Source organism: Poecilia formosa, unplaced genomic scaffold (assembly GCF_000485575.1).
Source record: "Poecilia formosa unplaced genomic scaffold, Poecilia_formosa-5.1.2 Scaffold52, whole genome shotgun sequence".
Classification (NCBI taxonomy): domain Eukaryota; kingdom Metazoa; phylum Chordata; class Actinopteri; order Cyprinodontiformes; family Poeciliidae; genus Poecilia; species Poecilia formosa.
The window spans coordinates 1,076,597-1,094,946 of NW_006799991.1; the positions used below are offsets into that span (position 1 = coordinate 1,076,597).

General features: G+C 41.0%; 1 protein-coding gene across 1 annotated transcript in view; it reads left to right on the forward strand.

Annotated features, from left to right (window-relative positions):
* qsox1 (quiescin Q6 sulfhydryl oxidase 1) overlaps positions 1 to 15,750 on the forward strand; it is a 29,711-nt gene extending 13,961 nt beyond the window's left edge. Inside the window, exons 9-13 of the mRNA XM_007552687.2 lie at positions 5,472 to 5,594; positions 7,498 to 7,636; positions 8,594 to 8,770; positions 13,787 to 13,948; positions 14,149 to 15,750. Of these exons, the coding sequence (XP_007552749.1) occupies positions 5,472 to 5,594; positions 7,498 to 7,636; positions 8,594 to 8,770; positions 13,787 to 13,948; positions 14,149 to 14,921 (1,374 nt within the window). The 3' untranslated portion in view covers positions 14,922 to 15,750. The remainder of the gene's footprint in view (positions 1 to 5,471; positions 5,595 to 7,497; positions 7,637 to 8,593; positions 8,771 to 13,786; positions 13,949 to 14,148) is intronic.
* The last annotated feature ends 2,600 nt before the right edge of the window (positions 15,751 to 18,350 follow it).

The window sequence follows — 18,350 nt, forward strand, 5'->3', positions numbered from 1 at the left end:
TCCTGTACTCTGTGATTTCATCTGGGCACCTCAAATCTGATGCAAGTTGACAAAAACCTCGTGACAAAAACATTTTAAAACATTTCAGAGTAAGAGGCGTTTGTCATCTTTCCCTACAAATAATTCATACTGGCATCAGTGAGCACTACGTGACGGCAAATGACGTTACTTTTCTTAACAACCGATGCCCTCATAAACCAATTTGTGCTTTTGGCTCTAACCCTGCAGCGAACGCAGAACATGCGGCTTCCTATCTAAAAGCAGCCAACGGTTACAAAGTATGACACACACAGATTTGAAACCAATAAACTATTTATTAGTTAATTAAATTATCTCATTTTAAAGCTGTATGCATTTGTAAAACCCGACACCTGAACTTCCTGAGTGAGTCATCTGGTCGGATTAGAGAGAAAGTGACTCGTAATGGTTTGACTTCAGGATTTGTCACCGTTTCACTCCAGTGTCACGCTGGCTAATTACGACACGTCTTGACGGTGTTTTCTACTGAAACAAGCAAGTCGTCAAAGTTGTATTTGAATAAATGACTTCACAAGGGATGTTGTTTTTAGAGCAAAAAGTGTAGTTTTATCTTGCACATTAATTCTGTTCCTCCAAAACGCTCGTTTTAAGATAACGGTCACAATTACTGCTACGCTCATACGATGCTTCTCATTTTATCGAAACACTGGCAAACCTGAAAGCTCAAGAAATGAATCCTGCTGCTTAATATACTTGAGCACTTTGGAGTAGACATTTGCATTAGCAAGTAAATAGTGTTACTTTGTTTGGCTGCTTGGAGCCAAACAAAGCAATGACAGCTTTATTGCTGAAGCCGCAACCCCCGACATTAACGCTGCAGAGGTAGGAGTTAAAAGATGTAATCCAGATTTAAATTAAACTGAAACAACTGCTATTAAGAATGGACAAATTCGCAGCCAAATGGTCTTTAATAACTACATAAATTGTTATATTGCATAGTGTGATTAGAAAGGATGCATTTAAACTCAACTTGTTTGTTGTTTGTTTTGTATTTGTTTGTTGTTTTTGCTTCACACGCGTACACACACACTTCCCTCCCTTCTCCACCACAGGAAGGTCTTCTAAATGCTTCAATAACTGATTGCTTTAAGTCAATTTCTGTAATCTATTTATGTCCAACCAAAAGAACAAATAAACAATATCCCTCAACAGGAGGTCAGAGAAGTTTTGGTTACATCAGGAGTCATACTGAGTCCAAATCTGCATCAACAGAAGCAGGATGAAACACAAAACCAACTTTAAAAATGTTCGCACAATTACAATAAATTGTTAGATTTGTTCATTTATTTGATTATTTGTTAACTAATTAGTCAGAAATGCCAAAATAGAGAATTGAATCAAGTGACTATGTCATAGATCAGTACCAGCCTTTGTTTATGAGTTTAAAATAATAATGTGCAACTATGTTAAAGATGTGAATCGCCTCAAAGTCACTCAGCTACAATCAAGCAAACAAACAAATCATTGACAGTTAAGACCAACCTACTAGAAAATTATTTTAAAATCTAACTGGGAATGTCTCAATTTTCTGTAAATTGGCAGAAACTGAATTAATAGAGTTCCAGTGGCCGATACACCGGCAATAAAACTGAATTTTATCACAAAGGTCTTTGGGTCATACATTGAAGCCCTCACTGCTGCAACAGGACCTCATTTGTGGGATTTTGTTGCTGTGTTTGTGTACATGTGTGTGTAAATGATTGTGTAGCACAAAGAGCTCTGAGTGCAGCCGGTTTATGACTGACTGAATGAGTAATCAGCTGTTGCGTTTTGGCTCGTCTCAAAGACACATAAATTTGAATTCTGTCATCATCTTCTTTTGTCCAATCCACAGAAATGCTCCTAATACTCATGTTTGTAATTCTGCCGTGTACAAGAACTACAGTACTCCCTATTGTAGTCTCTGCTGTTGTGGTCTTGTAGTGTTTTTCTGACCAAATCGTAATATATTTAGATTTACATGTCTTTTCGGGGTGAATCCGGATCTTTTTTTTTTTTTTTGAATGCGCTACATGTTTATGAGGATTTAGAAAAGTGGATCTCGGGAGGCATCAGGAGCATTACAGCGAGGTTTTTAAGGATTACACCTCCATCCTGCTTTTCTTGAAAGAAGCCCTTCGGCTCAGAGGGGAGACAAAGGGACAGGGGAATAAAACGGAGAATTAGGAGGGAGGTGCAGGGGGGGGAGGAGGTCTGGTCTGAAATGCTTCCGCCGTCTCACACCTCCCGAGTCCAGGGCGAGCACGCTCCACCTAAATCGACTGTCAGTGCAAATATGAGCAACTGCTAGAAAATATTTCCACTAGTTTTTACAACTGCAGGACTCTTGAACCTGTTTGTCCCTGCTGGATTATTTCCCCTGCCTTCCTCCAGCAGAGACCGGCCAGGTCGCCCTGCGGCAGCCAACAGATGCGACCCTCTCAGGACCTTCTCACCACAAGCAGCCTGTGGTTTCTCAAGTGCTGCTGATACTAATCGGATGAGGGATGACATATTGCCAGGGTGAACGGGATTGTCATGGTCCAACTGGGATGGGATGGTGGGGGCAGCAGGGGTATCTGGTTAACGGAGGCGAAGTTCGTGTGTGTTTTTAGTTTTTCTTGAGCTACATCAGATATGGATGATGCTTTCTTCTGTAGAGCAGAGAGATTGTGGAGATGATAAAAGCAGCAGCAGGGGGAAAAAAAATAAATAAATCGATAATCAGAAAGGATCCCTAATAAAGAATTTAACCACAAATGAATCATTTTAATGGTCCTGTCAGCTGAATATTTTTCATGTTTTGTTAAATATTGCTTCACTTAATGTTTATCTACAACTGTGATAGTTGATGCAGATGCATGACAGTGTGCTAAGTGTAAACTTCTATTAGTGTAAAGGAAGTATCCTGAATTAATGTTTGCAGTGACTTTTGCAGCTTTGGCGATTAAGACGTGACTGTTGACATTAATGCCTGCAGACTATATAACTCTGCTTCGGCACCAAATGTATCATCTCAGATTTAAAATACTGTGCATCTGCTAAAACCGCTCCTGCTTCCCCTTGCAGTAAATGACGGGGAGGTTTTATTAGACAAATTTAGATGACGCTGTTTTCTTCCTCAAGAAACTCGGTGGAGGTTTTATCCTCATGAATGTTGTTGCTTGGTGAGGCAGACTTAAGCCTGTTAGTGGAAAACACCTGCGTTTTCTGGTCTGCTTAAATTCATATGGATGCTAAATGAGGTTTTCTGACTGGTTGGCACTCAGACATCTAATGCTCACCTAAACCTATTATATTACTGCAAGAAGTGAGCTGCAAGCATCACTAGTCATGGCGTGAGCTTCACATCCCGGCTGCAGCCTCTGGCACGTGTTCTGCTTGTGTTTGTTATCGGATCAGGCATTACATTATGAACACTGATCGTTTCTTAGTTACGACACCTGTTGCTGTATGATGATTAGAAAATCTGGGTTTGCTGAGTTTTTAAGGGTTATTTAAACACTCCGCATAGATTTGGGGTAAAACAAAGGATCAGTCTGTAGTGAAACTTCAGATACCGTCTGCTGAGTAAAGCAGAGGATGGATGATGCTTTGTTTTCTTCCAAAGGCCCTGAAAATATTGGCATTGTAAGCTTATAAAACTACCTGTGGAATAAATGTAATTTTATTTGGATTATCTCAATTTCTCGGTGAAGAGGATTAGTTTTCATTGATACGTTAAAAAAAAAAAAAATCTATATTTCTTTCGGTCTGAATTCTGAGAACTATCTGATGTTAAAGTCATAATTCTGAAAACAAAGTTTATTTTTGTTTGTTTGGGGTTCTGCTATTTTATCTGGGACAAAAAAAACATGTTTGAGGGAAAACGTTACCAAGCAAGTGTTTCTATTTGGGGAACAAACGCCTGATCCTTGCTCTCAGTCCAACTGTGCAAAAACAGAACACCTCTTTCTGTAAGACTATAAAAGGCATTTAGCTGAATACATAAAAGCAGCCCACCTTTTTACTCTGTATGTTGTTAGCAGAAGGCATGAGCTGTTCTCTTTGTTACGTTGTGCGTTTGAAGACCTGCATGTCTCAGTCTGTCATCAGTGGTCTCAGGCGCCCATCAGCTGGATTTCCTCTTTCTGTTTTCGCTCCCTTCTTGCTGGATGCCCTCTCGTGTTTCCTCCAGTTGTGGTAGTTACCGTGGTTAGGAGTAAACACGCACCAGGAGAAAGCTTGCTGAGGGCGCGTCTAAGTGGTTGTTAGTGGCTTAGGAGGTGAATCTTAATGAAGGAAGAGGCTTAAGCTTGGCTTTTGTCGCACTTACTTACGTTGTTTTTAAAGGTGCGGAGAAGAAAACCGCTCGACCCTCATTGTCTGAGCGGTGGGCAAGCCCGGCAAAACATTATTGGACACATGATGTAATCCAGGTGTGCAAATATTGATGTAAGTTTGAAGTACATAGATGAATTATGGGAAAAAAATATCCAAGCGATGAGTGAAAGATACAGGTGGACTCATCAGGCTAGAAAAAAAAAACAAAAAAAACACGTTATTCAATTTTATAAAAACGGTCAGGTTCTCGGATCTGTAAAATTAAGTAAATGAGAAGAACATCCTGTTTTACAAACGTAAACCTGTGCATTTCTGCAGTTTCACCATCATGATTGCGATTAAGACATGACGAAATGTGGAACACAACTCATGAATGTTCCTTCAAGGCGCTGTTCATTGCAGAGATTACTGCCATATTAATCTGATTTTGATTTTACGATTGGCTGTTAAAGTATCTGCTCACTCATTGGAACTGAATACAAAAAAAAAATCATGTTTGAATGTTGTTTGCGAATATTAACAAGTATTCCTGTGAAATGAGTGGGCAGGATATAGCTATAAATAGTCTGGAACCTATAGTACTTCTTAAGGTATTCTTAGTTCAGTGAGGATATAGATGTAGATACTTATGAGTTGCGGTGATTACTATGAAGCTATTTGAATGTTTACTAACAAGAAAAACTACAATTTAGTAGCTTCTCAGAAACACGAGACTGACAATAAATCTACGATAGGACCATCAGTTCATGAGGCCACAGTTCTCTGAAACTTTAAAAAATAAAACATCTACAATTGCCCCAAGGAAAAGCTATTGGAGAGTCAAAGTGCTTCTAAATCCACAGTCTCCTGTGTGTCAAGTCACACATTGTGGATAATGTATAACCTTGTGCTAATATAGTTCTCTCCTGGTTTCTTCCAACCAAATTATACAGAGGTTCTGAATATCAACCTTTGTTGACATGTGATTGGTTGCAGTGCTCCTCTTGCATTATTTTTCTCCCAGAATCAGAAATACTCTGGGTATATTTACGGTTCAGGGTAGCATAAAAAAACAAACAAAAAAAACAATCTAAAATAAGAAAAAGTAAGATGGCTAACGTCTGCTTTTATTGTTCTGTTTGTCTCTGCAGTACTTCCCCGGCCGTCCTGTGGTGATGAACTTGTTAAAGTCTCTGAACACTTGGCTACAGAACCAGAATAAAGGTCCCATTTCCTACGAAGCTTTCAGAGAGAGAGTGGATAACACAGCACAGGTATGCAAACACAAGCAGAAGCATAAAGCACACTGTTGACGTTGTAAATTGTGCTTTGTATTGTTGTGTAAAAGAGAGGGAGTGAAGTGTCGGATTTCCAATCGTCACAAAATGAGCCCAGACTGTAAAGACTTTTCATTCCTCAGAGAAGCATGGTCACCTCAGAGAAAATACTCACACCCTACACCTATCATATTTGAAATATCAAGAAATCTTTCCATGCAGGATCAGAACAAAATTTAGATTTCTGAAGATAAATTTGTATCCTTAATTCCTTTTAATTCCTATCTGAGAATCTGTTGTCTTTGGAGTGAAGCCTGCATGCCTCCAGTGTGCAGCCCCTTGCAAATTGAAAGAGTCACTTACTTACATCATTAGCTTTTAGCAGACGAATCAATGGATCAATGAATCAATGGGAAGGTATGAATAGACTTCACCTCAGTGGAAATGGATTGTGCATGAACACGCAAGCGTCCACACACAAAATCTTTACTATTGACAAGAGAGTAATCCTGTCAGTCACTGCAGTGATGGCGATGCAGCACAGCGAGTGAAACGACTTTATGTCAGAGAAAATATGTTGTTTGATTCAGCTGCAGCTCTTGGTTAGAGAACTGGATATCCTCTGTTCATTAGCGGTGGGTCGAGCCATTAACCTGAGTCTGACTTCTCATTGATTGGGGAAAACTGCGTGGAACGGCCTTCATTAAGTCAAACAGGTTGGGAGTTCCTGCAGAGACGCTTTAATTGGTAGAGGATTCTCATAATTCTGTGGAAACTGTAAATTCCCTTTGTTCTGAAGGAGACACCTTTTTAACATGTCAAAGCAACAATCTGCAGTAAACTCACTTAAAAAAAACCCTAAACTTTTACTTTTAAATTATAGATTGTTGAAATCTGTAGCAACATAAACAACTGGCATAAGAGGTATTTTTCCTTTTTAAGACCACATGAATGTTAAGAGAAAAAAGGGAGTATTTGTTAAATGCAATTTTGGAAATGCAAACCATCAAGATATAGATCTTGTAGCAAGTTTATTGTTTTGTTTTCTGGACTTGATAGAAATCCATCTTTGCAAAAAAAAAGTCATACAATCAAGGAAATATTGGATCAATCATAGAATGAATGGTAATCCTTAAACCATTGTATCTTGGTTGCACATCTACCTTGTGTTGCAGCGATGGAGGAAAATGCACTTGTAGAAAATTACGTTCCAACATCATTTTTGTACACACCTAACCTTGTATCATACTTAATTTCATCACCAGCTGCAGATGTTTTGTACATGTTGGAAAAAGTGTGCTGCAGTCATAGCATACAACAACTAGATTATTTACAGAGCTGCAGCAGTGACACAATTAAGCCATTATGCAACATCATGCAAATGCTCTGTCTGCATTGATGAAGAGTCCTCCACCTCAGCATGCTGGATGCTGGAAACTGGTGAGACAACATGAGTTCTTATGATTTGAATAATAATTATTTGAACATTTTATGGCACTCAGGACATTGAAAATGAGATCTCAGATGACTGGTTCATGTGTAAATATGGAGGAAAAATGAGATGGGGATGCTGGGACAAAACTGATGTACCCTTTGAATGCTTTGGACTCCTTGATCATGATCCCAATACAAACATGTTATTCACATTCGGAGCGCATCAAAAGTGGTAAACACACTCTTATGATATAACTTGTTGATTTCCTCACATTTAGACCTGCATAGCAAGTTTACAAATGCTAACAAAATGGAAGAATTTGTGACAGCAGATTTGCTAATTATTGCAACATGACTTTTTGAAAGTCCTTATCGTATTCCATTTATTAAACTTTACCATTGTAGATTATTTTTCTTACTCAGTTTCTCCTTTTCTCCTTTTTTCCTTGCGTTTCCTTTCTCTCAGGTTCCAGACGCTGCGTTGCCTGAGGGAGTGAGGTGGGTGGGCTGCCAAGGTTCACAACCCCACTTTAGACGTTATCCTTGTGGGGTCTGGACCCTCTTCCACGTTCTCACTGTCCAGGCCAACAACATTGGAGACTCAGGTGCAAACATTTTGCATTGTTGTGAATAAAAAAGTTTCTGTTTTTAATTGCTTGCCAAGTCAGCGGAGGGCTGAAAAAGTGCAACACATCAGGAAGCATGAAGATTTATCGGGATTCATATTTGATGCTTATTAAAATTTTCCTATGTTGTGTCATTTTATAAAATCTGAAATTGAGCCTAATTGGGACTGTGTGAAAAGGGATTATATTAGATTAGAGGAATGTGAGTGGGTAATAAAACGGGCAGATGACCAGAGGCTCTGCTCCTGGCAGGGACCTTAATCTCCCACTAAACAAACACACACACACACACACACACACAGACACACACACACCCATGAGATGCACGTAGAGGTTAATCCCGAGGTTTATGGACCATCATGAGACCTGCAGATGGACCGGTCAAAAGGGGTGTCCATCTGGACCCCCAAAGGCCGCCATCCTAATGAGTGCATGTGCTCACTTCCTCCACATGTTGTTACCATTTGAGGGATTTTCTATCAACACTTTGCGAATAACACAAAGGTGCCAATACTGTCTTTATTTTCTAAGCACCTGATAAACACACGCCGGTCTCTGTGCACACCCCGACCTGTGGCTAATTCATCTAAAGGGCCTGCTAAGCTCAGAACAAAAGCAAATGACAACGGGGAAATATGTTTCTGGACTGTTGAGGTCCTGAGACAGCAGCCTGGCCACCATTCACACAGAGTGTTAACGACATTTAATCTGCAGATTGGGTTATCCCATTCCCAGAGATTATTCACCTCAATATGGTGTTAACCCAGCTGCCTGTCACTGTAGGCCCACAGATTCATGGGAAGACTCACTGGTGTTCAGGCTGTAGTCATTAATGTCTTAAAAAATAGTGGATGCTAAGTTAGAAGGATAAAATTGGCCTCTGAAACCAAAGTACTCATCTTGACCTCACTGATTAAACTCATTATTCTCCTCCAGATCCAAAGGAGGTGCTAAAAGCAATGAGAAACTACATCCACAACTTCTTCGGCTGCAGATATTGCGCAGAGCATTTTGAGAACATGGCGAGGGAGGGTCTGGATGTGGTGACTTCGCTGCCGTCAGCAGTCCTGTGGCTGTGGTACCGTCACAATCGAGTCAATAACAGAATTGCAGGTAAGAGTCGCCACAGCAGCTGAACTGTTAATGCCAGAGCTTCTCTGGTCCTTGGAAGACGATGTCCTCCATATTTTAGCTGTATTTTTGCTCCAATAAAACTGGAAGAGCTGAATTCACACCATCTTCTGGAGAATCCATTCAAACTAGAGGTGATTCAAGCAAGTACAGATTTCTGGGCTTTAGCATTGTGGAAACCTTTTTTGTTTTGTACATTTTAATTATTTTTAGGTTTAAAGTACCAGTAGTTTGAAAAATATGAAAGCTAGCAGATGTTGCCTACAGTTTTTTTTTATTTTTATTTAATGTTTCTTTATGATCTTAACTCTTTACCACCAGATTATTAGTGGAAATCATAAGTCTCTGGTTTATAGCTGTAAAGAAAAGTAGACACTTAAAACTGATGTTGCACCTGTTTTCACCAATTCACCTCCTGCCTTTTCATTTTCCCATCCTGCATTTCCCTGTTTCCAACACCAATTGGGATCAGAAGTTTTACCTTCCAATATTTTGGGTTGTTCTTAAGATCACTTGGTCCTAATTGGACTAAAGGAGGGTGAGGGGAAGAAGGATGGATCCCCAGATCAGACGCCAGCTGTCATCCCCGTCTTAGTCCTCCAACTTTTAGCTGCTTCAGCCGCCCCCATTTTCTCCGACCCCCTCTTGGCCTTCTCCTGCCTTTGCTCTGCCCCTCCACTGATCACCCTGCAGACCCCCACTACTGTTTGAAAACTTTCCAACCATTTCTTATTCATCTGGCCAGACTTTGCCCTGGCTGTCTGTGCAGGAATGTGAGTGTTAGTCCTTCAGTTAGTTAGGATGAAAGTATTTTTATGTTTGTGTCAGAAGTTTCCTCATCTATAAAGATGCACAAGTCAGAATTTTGTAGTTCATTTCCAATAAGGATATTTTTGTGCCGCTTTAATGTCTTTTTAAAAGAAATTTTTAGATTTCTCTTTTAAAACCAAATGACACAAACGGCATTAAAAAATCTGTTATTTTAGTTTTCCTGATTTGACCAGATTTTAATTATTAGCATTGGGAACAGGTGATGTTACACCGTTCATATGTGAGACGGCACTATAAAAACATGGTTTTCCTAATATTTTAATGCAAATACTTCATAACTGTTGTGCTGCAAAGTTCAGCACAACAGTGTAAAATAGAGCAATTTTCCTGTAGAAACCTTCATGTTATCACCTTGAAGTCTCACTCTCTCTCTCACCGTCATTTAACCTGCATGAACACACACTTACAGTATCTCAACATGCTGCAGAAAATCCTCTTGCCATTTCAATGGCGTCTTTTGTTTCCTCTAACTTCATTTGTAACACACTTTACAGATTTAAAGTAGCTTAGCTGGAGATGACGACACCAGTTTATCTATTTATTTTACTTAGTTTCTGACTGGTCCACCTGTTATTGCTAATCATTCTAATAATTTATCTGGTCACCAGCAGGTTTCTTTGTATCTGTATTTAATGTCCCCTCTATATGCGTTTCATATTAACTACTTGTGCTCTTCCAGCAAATTATTCTTCATTATGAAAGTGGACTTTGATAAGTATCCCTTCCTCTCTGCCTGTGTATGATTTCATTAAGAACAACTATGTCATTAACAGCCTACTTTGTTAAATCATGATCTTTTGTTTGTGTGTTGCTGTCCCCCTCCCTGGGACGGTTTGTGTCCTGGACAGCAGGACACAGAAGGACACCCGCCCCTATGCATGTCTCCTCCCCTGACACTTAAACACCATGCAGCTTGTCCCCCTTCTACCCATCCATCTTTCTTTGCCTGTCGTTCCTCTCTCTTTCCACTCACCGTCTCCTGGGACTCATAGCCTCCGCTTGACAAGCAATAGAGCTGCATCCCTGCTGGATAGCTCCCTGAGGAGAGACAGCTCTGCCCACACACACACACACACACACTCACTATTCCCAAGTTGTTATATGACGGCAGGTGGCAACCACCCTGACACACGCCGCACGCGCTTCCCCTGCTACACCCCGCCCCGCCCACCAACAAAGCAGCTCATGAACATCCTCTCCGCCTTTGTGAAGGCGGGTCAGCTGCGAGGTCCGCAGCAGAGAGGCTGTGGGAATTACAGAATTGGTTGCGTTTGTTTCAGTGAGTGGCGGCGTCTTTTCCCTGAGGACAAACACACTCCATCTCCCTACCCAGGCAACCCCTCCTCTCCTGTTGTTCCTGAAGTGGAGCTCTTTAGCACGGCTCCCCGCCCCTCCTTTTACAAGCAGCCATGCATGAAAGATCAGCTATTTGTAAAGCGGCTGGACAATTAATTTAGCTGGCAACAAAGAGGCCCCAGGGCCCGGGGTCCTGCAGCAGCTGAGTTAAGACTGGAGGCAGCTCCGTCCTGTTGCTGCATGTCAACAGCTGAGACTGGGACACATTTCTGCAGACAGACCAGCTCTCCAGCAGCAGGACCGGCTGCCTTCGCTGGCGGGTGCAGTGCACCCAGAAAGCATTCACGGCTCTTCACTTTCCACATTTTGTTATGTTACGGCCTTATTAGAAATTGCATTAAGTTAATGTTTTCCCTAAAGATTCCAAATACTATTATCCTATTTCAACAAAGTGGGAAAAAGTTTCAGATTTTTTTCAAATTGAACACTAAGAAATCACATTTAGGTAAGTCTTCACATCCTTTGCTACGAAGCTCAACGTTGAGCTCCTTCCACTCATTATCCGTACAACTTAAATGAAGTCCGCCTGTGGTAAATTCAGTTGATTGGACTTAATTTGGAAAGGCACACACCTGTCTATATGAGGTCAGTCAGAGCACAAACACCACGCTTTCATGTCAATCTTAAGGATTGTATAACTTCCGCGCTATAGAAAACTAGAGACGCCTTAAAGTTTTTGCTCTGGACATCAGTCATACATCCTGGCAGTCATCTACATTATTACGCATTACTCTGTGGTGTAATTGATTCTTGCTCACCAGCTTAGTGCTGATGAAGCTCGTTCAACGATGCATATTTATGAAAACGTTTGCCTGGGTCTGACGGCCGCTCGGCAACAGGCTCCTGTGACAACGTCAGTGAAGCTGGAGTCGCTGAAGTCACTCTGTTCCCAAACATGGCGCCTCATTAGAATAAAGGAGGAGGTGGGGAGGCGAATGAAACATGCACCAACACCAGCTAAGAAGCAGCACACGCACACGCATGCATGCGTACCAGCAGCCGTCAATCCAAGGTACAATAAAATTGATGTATCCTTTATGTAAAGCACTGTATGCAGAGTACGTACACACATGACTGAGATTAATCTGGAGGTGGTGGAGGATGTAAATTGACAGCGCTGTAAAGTGACAAACCTGCTGCTGCTCTGCTTATTCTCTTTTATCACACACACACACACACACACACACACACACACACGCATACACACAATGGCCTGCTGGTGACAAGCAATTTATTACTGGATGCTGCCCTCATTGTGTGTGTTTCTGTGTGTCCTTGTGCACAGTGGCATCTTTTTAAGCTTGAGTTTTGCGTGCGCGTTGCTCATGTTTGTTCTGCCAATCTGGTCGTAGGTGTGCAGCGGCTACAAACACGAACACATTTAAGGAGAAAGTTTCCAATTCATTAGAAGGGCAGCTCCCGCCTGAGTTTTTGTCGCCCCCTTCTTCAATTTGGAGATTAGGGTTTGCTTTCAGGGGTCTGTGGAGAAACATGACAGGTGGTTCGGAGCACAGAGGTCTGCCGCCTGAAAACAGCGGAGCTGCGTGTTTGTTTGAGCAGAGAAGCTGTCCACTTTGGTAACATCTATTATCTCACCATCCCTCCCACTGGGACACCCCCAGAAGCCCATCGATCATTGTTAGACCCTGTCATATGAACACACTCGCAGACGCGCACACAAACACACACAATATCAATCCATAGATTACATGCAGACAAACGCTGACGGGTGATTTACATATACACACTCAAACGGATACATTCACATATGCATATGGGCACTTAGTTTTTACGAGCTCTGGGATAAGATGTAATGGGTTCACCACAGATTGCATCCCGTCCTCAATGCACTTAAATCCTTCAGTCAACAAGTAGAGGGAAAGAGGTGACAATAGAGGAAGCGGCTACCTGGAAACAAAACTTTGTTCTTTTTTTCTAATCTGCTGTAGTTATTGAAATAATTTAGGTTTTTTTTAGAGTAAAACTAGAATTGGATGCATCACTTGAAAAGTTAAATTATGATGGTGGGTATCAAAAATATTTAAAATTTTGTTTTATACGGATTGTATCTGTATAGAAGGTAAGGTGTTCTGTAGTAATTCTTAAATATTTCTTATTCCTAAGATGTTAATTCAGAAACATTTTGCAGTTTTTCACATTTGCTCAAAATTCTTCAGCAAGACTTAAGCAAGAAAAAAAAATAAACAGGAACATGACACTGATGGTGCGATTATTAGCAATGTTGCCTCTTGGCAAGAAAAGAAAATCGTCTCTGTGCGGATTTTGCCTCTGTGCATGTGTGGATTTTTTCCACAGTCTAAAAACAGGCATTTTAGTTTAGCTGAATTGCTCTTGAGTCTACGTTTGTGATGTAGATGTTAGCAGCTGGCAACAAAAGGCCCTACATTGTTACTTAGATGTTTAAATACACATTCTTGTATAGTCTGTCTATTTGTTTTGCTACTGTTTGTATTCGAAGTTCATTTTAAAATATGTGGAACATTTTGACCAGATAATAAAACTCTAAAAAGAAATGCTCACATGTGCTATCACAATATAACATATATAACATGTTGATTAACAAAAAGAGCAAAAATAAGCAATAAGAACTGATGATAATGCATTGTATTTGACTAGAGAAAAGCAGATTAACTGTGAAATTTAAAGAAAAATGCACACAACATTCTCCCAAATTTCAGGTCTTTCTTTTATCAGTGCATTTATTTCTTAGCTATTGCTTCTCTTTTCTCTCCTGTGTGACTGAGATTATGCTAAGCTTTAATACTGTCTGTCTGTGATCATCCCCACCAGGTGATTTGAGTGAAGACCCTTTCTTCCCAAAGATCCAGTGGCCGTCCCCGGAAATGTGTCCATCCTGCCACACGGTGAAGGACAATGGAGAGCACAGCTGGAACGAGGCGCAGGTTATTCCCTTCCTCGGGTCCCACTTCTCCTCGAGCCGCATCCTAACAGGTACTGTTTAATCTAGTGGTTTCTCTTTTAGGAAAGAACAAAAAAGTTCAAGAGCTTCAGAAAGTCACAGCTCTACGTCGGACTGATCAGAGAGTCTGTTCTGTCCAAGCCATCAACGTTATCACAGACAGAGGATGCATATTGAAGTGTTTGAAACCACTGCAAGGCAGTAATTATTGAAATGTCTTTTTCTGTTTCAGATTATCTTGAGGATGAAGACAGGATTTTGGAAACGCAAAGGGCAAAACATTCCCGTCTGCTGCAAGAGTCACTGGGTCAAAAACATGTAGAGAGAATAGTTAGGGAAGCCTCAAATCCCATTACATCTCCGCCGCCATCATCTGTGCAAGAAGGGGTGGAAGACGAGGGACCCCAAGAGGAAGAAGAAGGACCACAGGATGAGATGGAGGCGTATGAGGAGGACAACGAAGGCGGGGAGGAAAATCCAGCGCCTGCAGCTAGCGACCGCGGCCACCAGCGGACTCACCGGATACCGAGCATCATCGGGATGAGGCTGCGTCCGCGGAGGGAAGACATCGTGGACCTCGACTCGTTTGTGAACCAGCATTTCAAGGCCAAGGCTCTGCAACAGGCCGCTTCCAGCCTGGTTAAGCAACGCACCCTGCAAACAAAAGTAGAGCAGGAGCCCCGCCCAGCGTTCAGCCTCGGCATGGAGCTGGACGCAGGACTCGGCATGGTGGGCCTACAGCCAGTGGATGATTTCAATGAGCTGAATTCAATTCACCAAGGAAAAGGGCTGAAAAAGCGAGAGCTGGCAGGGCAATATTTCAAGAGGGAGGCTGAGTTTGACCACAGAGGCCTCTGGATGTCTGTGATTACCATCGGTTTCTCAGATCTAGACATTAGCCTGTGTGTCATTCTTTATGCCCTTTCTTTCACGTGTCTTCTAGCCATGTGCGTTTTCTTTAGAAGCCGCCTCAGGAGACGGAGGTTTAAATTCGCTCTGCCTTGAACTAAATGTGCAAAAATTTCACCTGAGCATCTCACTTTCACTGGGTTAAAAGGGAATTTGTCAAGATGTGGGAACATGATTTTTATTTTTAAAACTTTGTCAGTGTGGATGTCTTGGGTTAGTAGTGAATTGCTTCAATTAAAAAAAAAAATCAAGACAGTACTTCAAGTAGCTTCCAGATTTATTCCAGAGAGATGGTTAGTAAAATTTGTGCAGATACAGTAAATGTATACTTCCATACATTCCTGTTTGGAGTGTTGAAACTCCTTCAGAGATAACTTGTTTTTGTCCGTTTTCCCTCTACTAATCAAGAAAAATCAAATCCACTTTTTTTTTTCTTTAGCTTAAATGTTCTCCCCTCTTTTCGTACCTTTTGGTCATGTTGCATCTCTATGATGCTTCCATAACCCCTTTAAGATTACTTATAAACATGGTTTCTGTTAGTCATGCAAATAGTAAACTGTCTTGAACATTAGCCACCTTAAACCTGTTTATATTTCAAAGTGTTTATTTAAAATTAATTGTTTTAAGACAGCCTTCTCGATGCTTAATTTGGTTTATGTCGTCTCATACTGTAAGAGGACCGCTCAGCCTTTGAGCTGAGGAGATCAGTGCGATACATCTCTCTGCTTTTCAACGACATTTATCTGATGTCTTGGAATAAAAGACTACACTTCCTAGTCCACATGGTGGATAAACTGGTTGCTGATGTGCTGTGGAATGATAAAAGTTCACACTGGAAAATGTTTCAGAAAAAGCTTGATTTGTTAGTCATCTCACATAAAATTTATATTTGCCACTCTGAATCAATAAAATTATTTTTGATATGTTTCTTGCTTTTTTTGTGTTTTGTGTCTTAGTCGTTAAACTGAATTATTTGCAGTTTTTGGGCTATGTTACTAATTAACAAACAAAAATGTTGCAAACTGATGATGAGTAGCTCTTCTTCAGTCTTTCTTCCAGTCTTTGCCAGTCAATTTGAACAATTCTTGGACCGTATCAACTTTTTAATTTCATTTTTTTATGTCTTGGTGTCGAAAATACCCCTGAAATCCAAACAGTTGTGACAACAAAGTGTCATACTGGTCAATGAAGTGAAACCTATTCCGTAAAAAAAGGTTCAAAACAAACAGGCTAAATCGCAAATGTTTTTACCCCGTGTTGCTGAGCATATTCAGGAATACCAGATCTTGTTTTTGTTTTGACCAAGACTACAGGAACAAGAGGCAAGGAGGATCGGGTTGTTACACATAGAAATGGGGGCTTAAACCATCCAAGGTTGAAGGAAAAAGCCTGTTGCCATCTGTTGTGGACGGCAAGCTAAATCCTAACAATTTCATTGGGATTATAGCAAGTGAGTAATCCAGCTTTCCTTTAGGACTGGAGAGGAGAGATTACCCTTGAGGATTAGCTCCCTGCACATAATAAACTTTATTAAAATGCAATCGGCTTTTGTGGGGCCTCTTCCATCCTCACACGTACACTTGGAAGTGGGCACTTGTCGAGGGCTGGAAGGAAGGAGGGGATCAGATGAGGGGGGGATGAAAGAAGAGCCGTGAGCTGGATCGACATGTTGAAGACATGGGTTTGATGTTGAGTTTACAACAAGCTCAGCTGAAGGACAAGTGATCCTTGATCTTGAGCTTTGTGCGCTTTGAAACGTTGCCTTGAATTCCCTGGACTCGTGGCCTTATACCTCCACCTGTCTGACACTCAGGCTGATCTCATCTCCAGACCCGTTTCATCTCTTTATCGGAACCACATGCTCAGCCCTTGCCGTGTGAGAGATTTTTATGGTACAACAGTTAAAGGAGTCGCTTCCACTACACACAACGCTGATTAATAGCCTCTTGTTAAAGCAGACAAGCATCAAGGCAGAGAAGATTCAGGTTGACTGAATCAGATCTCTGATACTTTCCTGAGTGATGCACGTGCTGGGTGGGAGTTTTTTTTTTCTTCTTTGTTTTCTTTAGGCAAGCATTATATCTGCATTTTTAGGTAGGGAACTATAAAGTAAAAATTAATATTCTTCTTACAGTTGCACAAATTGCATATTTAGTCAATGCGTCACATTTGACTTTGCTCCTTTCCTCTCACACATCTGAGCTCTTAATCTGTTTAAATGGTAACCTGCGTTTGCTGTAGGATTGGAGAGGGCGCTGCTTTCTGCTGCTTACTCTGCGTTAGCCTTTTATCAGGTACCTTGAGCCTCAGTGAGCTGCAGGTTGTGATGGTTCAGACTGAGAAAGTTGGTCATTGTTCTGCAGCCTTTCCCAGGTCAGCGGTTAACTTAGACCAGGATGTACACACATGGAAAATTTCCAAAAATATAGAATATCAAAACAAATGCCCGGAAAAATCGTACTGTGGTCGCATTGGCTGCTTTCTTTAGGTCATATTGTAGTGGATGGGTCATATATTTTTATTTTTATTTTTTTGTGACTGCAGTTTCTTGGAACATTGCGGTCCATCACTGGGGTAAATGTGCTGCAGTAGAGTATATTTTACACTTTAAAACAATCTTTTTGTTTTTGGACGAGGGCTCACTCTTCCTCTAGGTCAGTAAATTATTGCATTTTGATCAGAAAGTTGCTTTCCTTGATTCACATTAAAGTCATTGTGGTTATATTTACACTCTGCTTCTACACTTTCACTTGATTTTTGGTTAAAAAAAAAGTACCAAGTAGGTCAAAAGATTAATCAGTACTCAAAAAAAAATGTTTACATTGTCAAAAGCTTTTCTGTTGTGCAATGAAACTTCTGCCGAAGGAGTGGAAACCTCACCTTGTTACCTTCTTTATGTCTTTCATAAATTAGACAATGCAGAGTTTTATAGTCACTCTTCTCCTGCGAGCTCTCTGCCTCGGTGTTTATTACCGTATTGATATTAAAATGCAGGGGGGCCTTGATGCATTTTTCTGTCATCTCTCCTTTTGACTTTAATAATACTATAAAGCTTCCTGGTGTGGACAGATGGAGAAGGTGGGAGTTGGGGTAAATAAATTATGAAGAAGAGTTTAATATATGGTAACAGTGTATATCACAGCCAAACTAAGCCAGATCCTCTTTCAGGTTTTAAATATGCACCCTTTTAAAGGCAGGAGTCAAGACGGGTCAGCTCCATCTCATTTTACTGCTTCAGTCCCTCCTCCATTCGTCTAGGTGCATCTCTTTAAGGTGAGAAGGTTTTTTAACAACCAGCCGAGGCATCAGATCCAGTCTGGTGGTTGGAAAACAGAGACATGTCATCTCCAGGCATGTGATCTGATTATTTTGTCCCACTGAGTGTTTCAGATCATTTGGCACCACAGTGGATTTTATTAACTTTACCAGCACCAGAAGGTCCTGAAGGAACTGATTTCCATCCATCCATCCATCCATCCATCCATCCATCCATCCATCCATCCATCCATCCATCCATCCATCCAT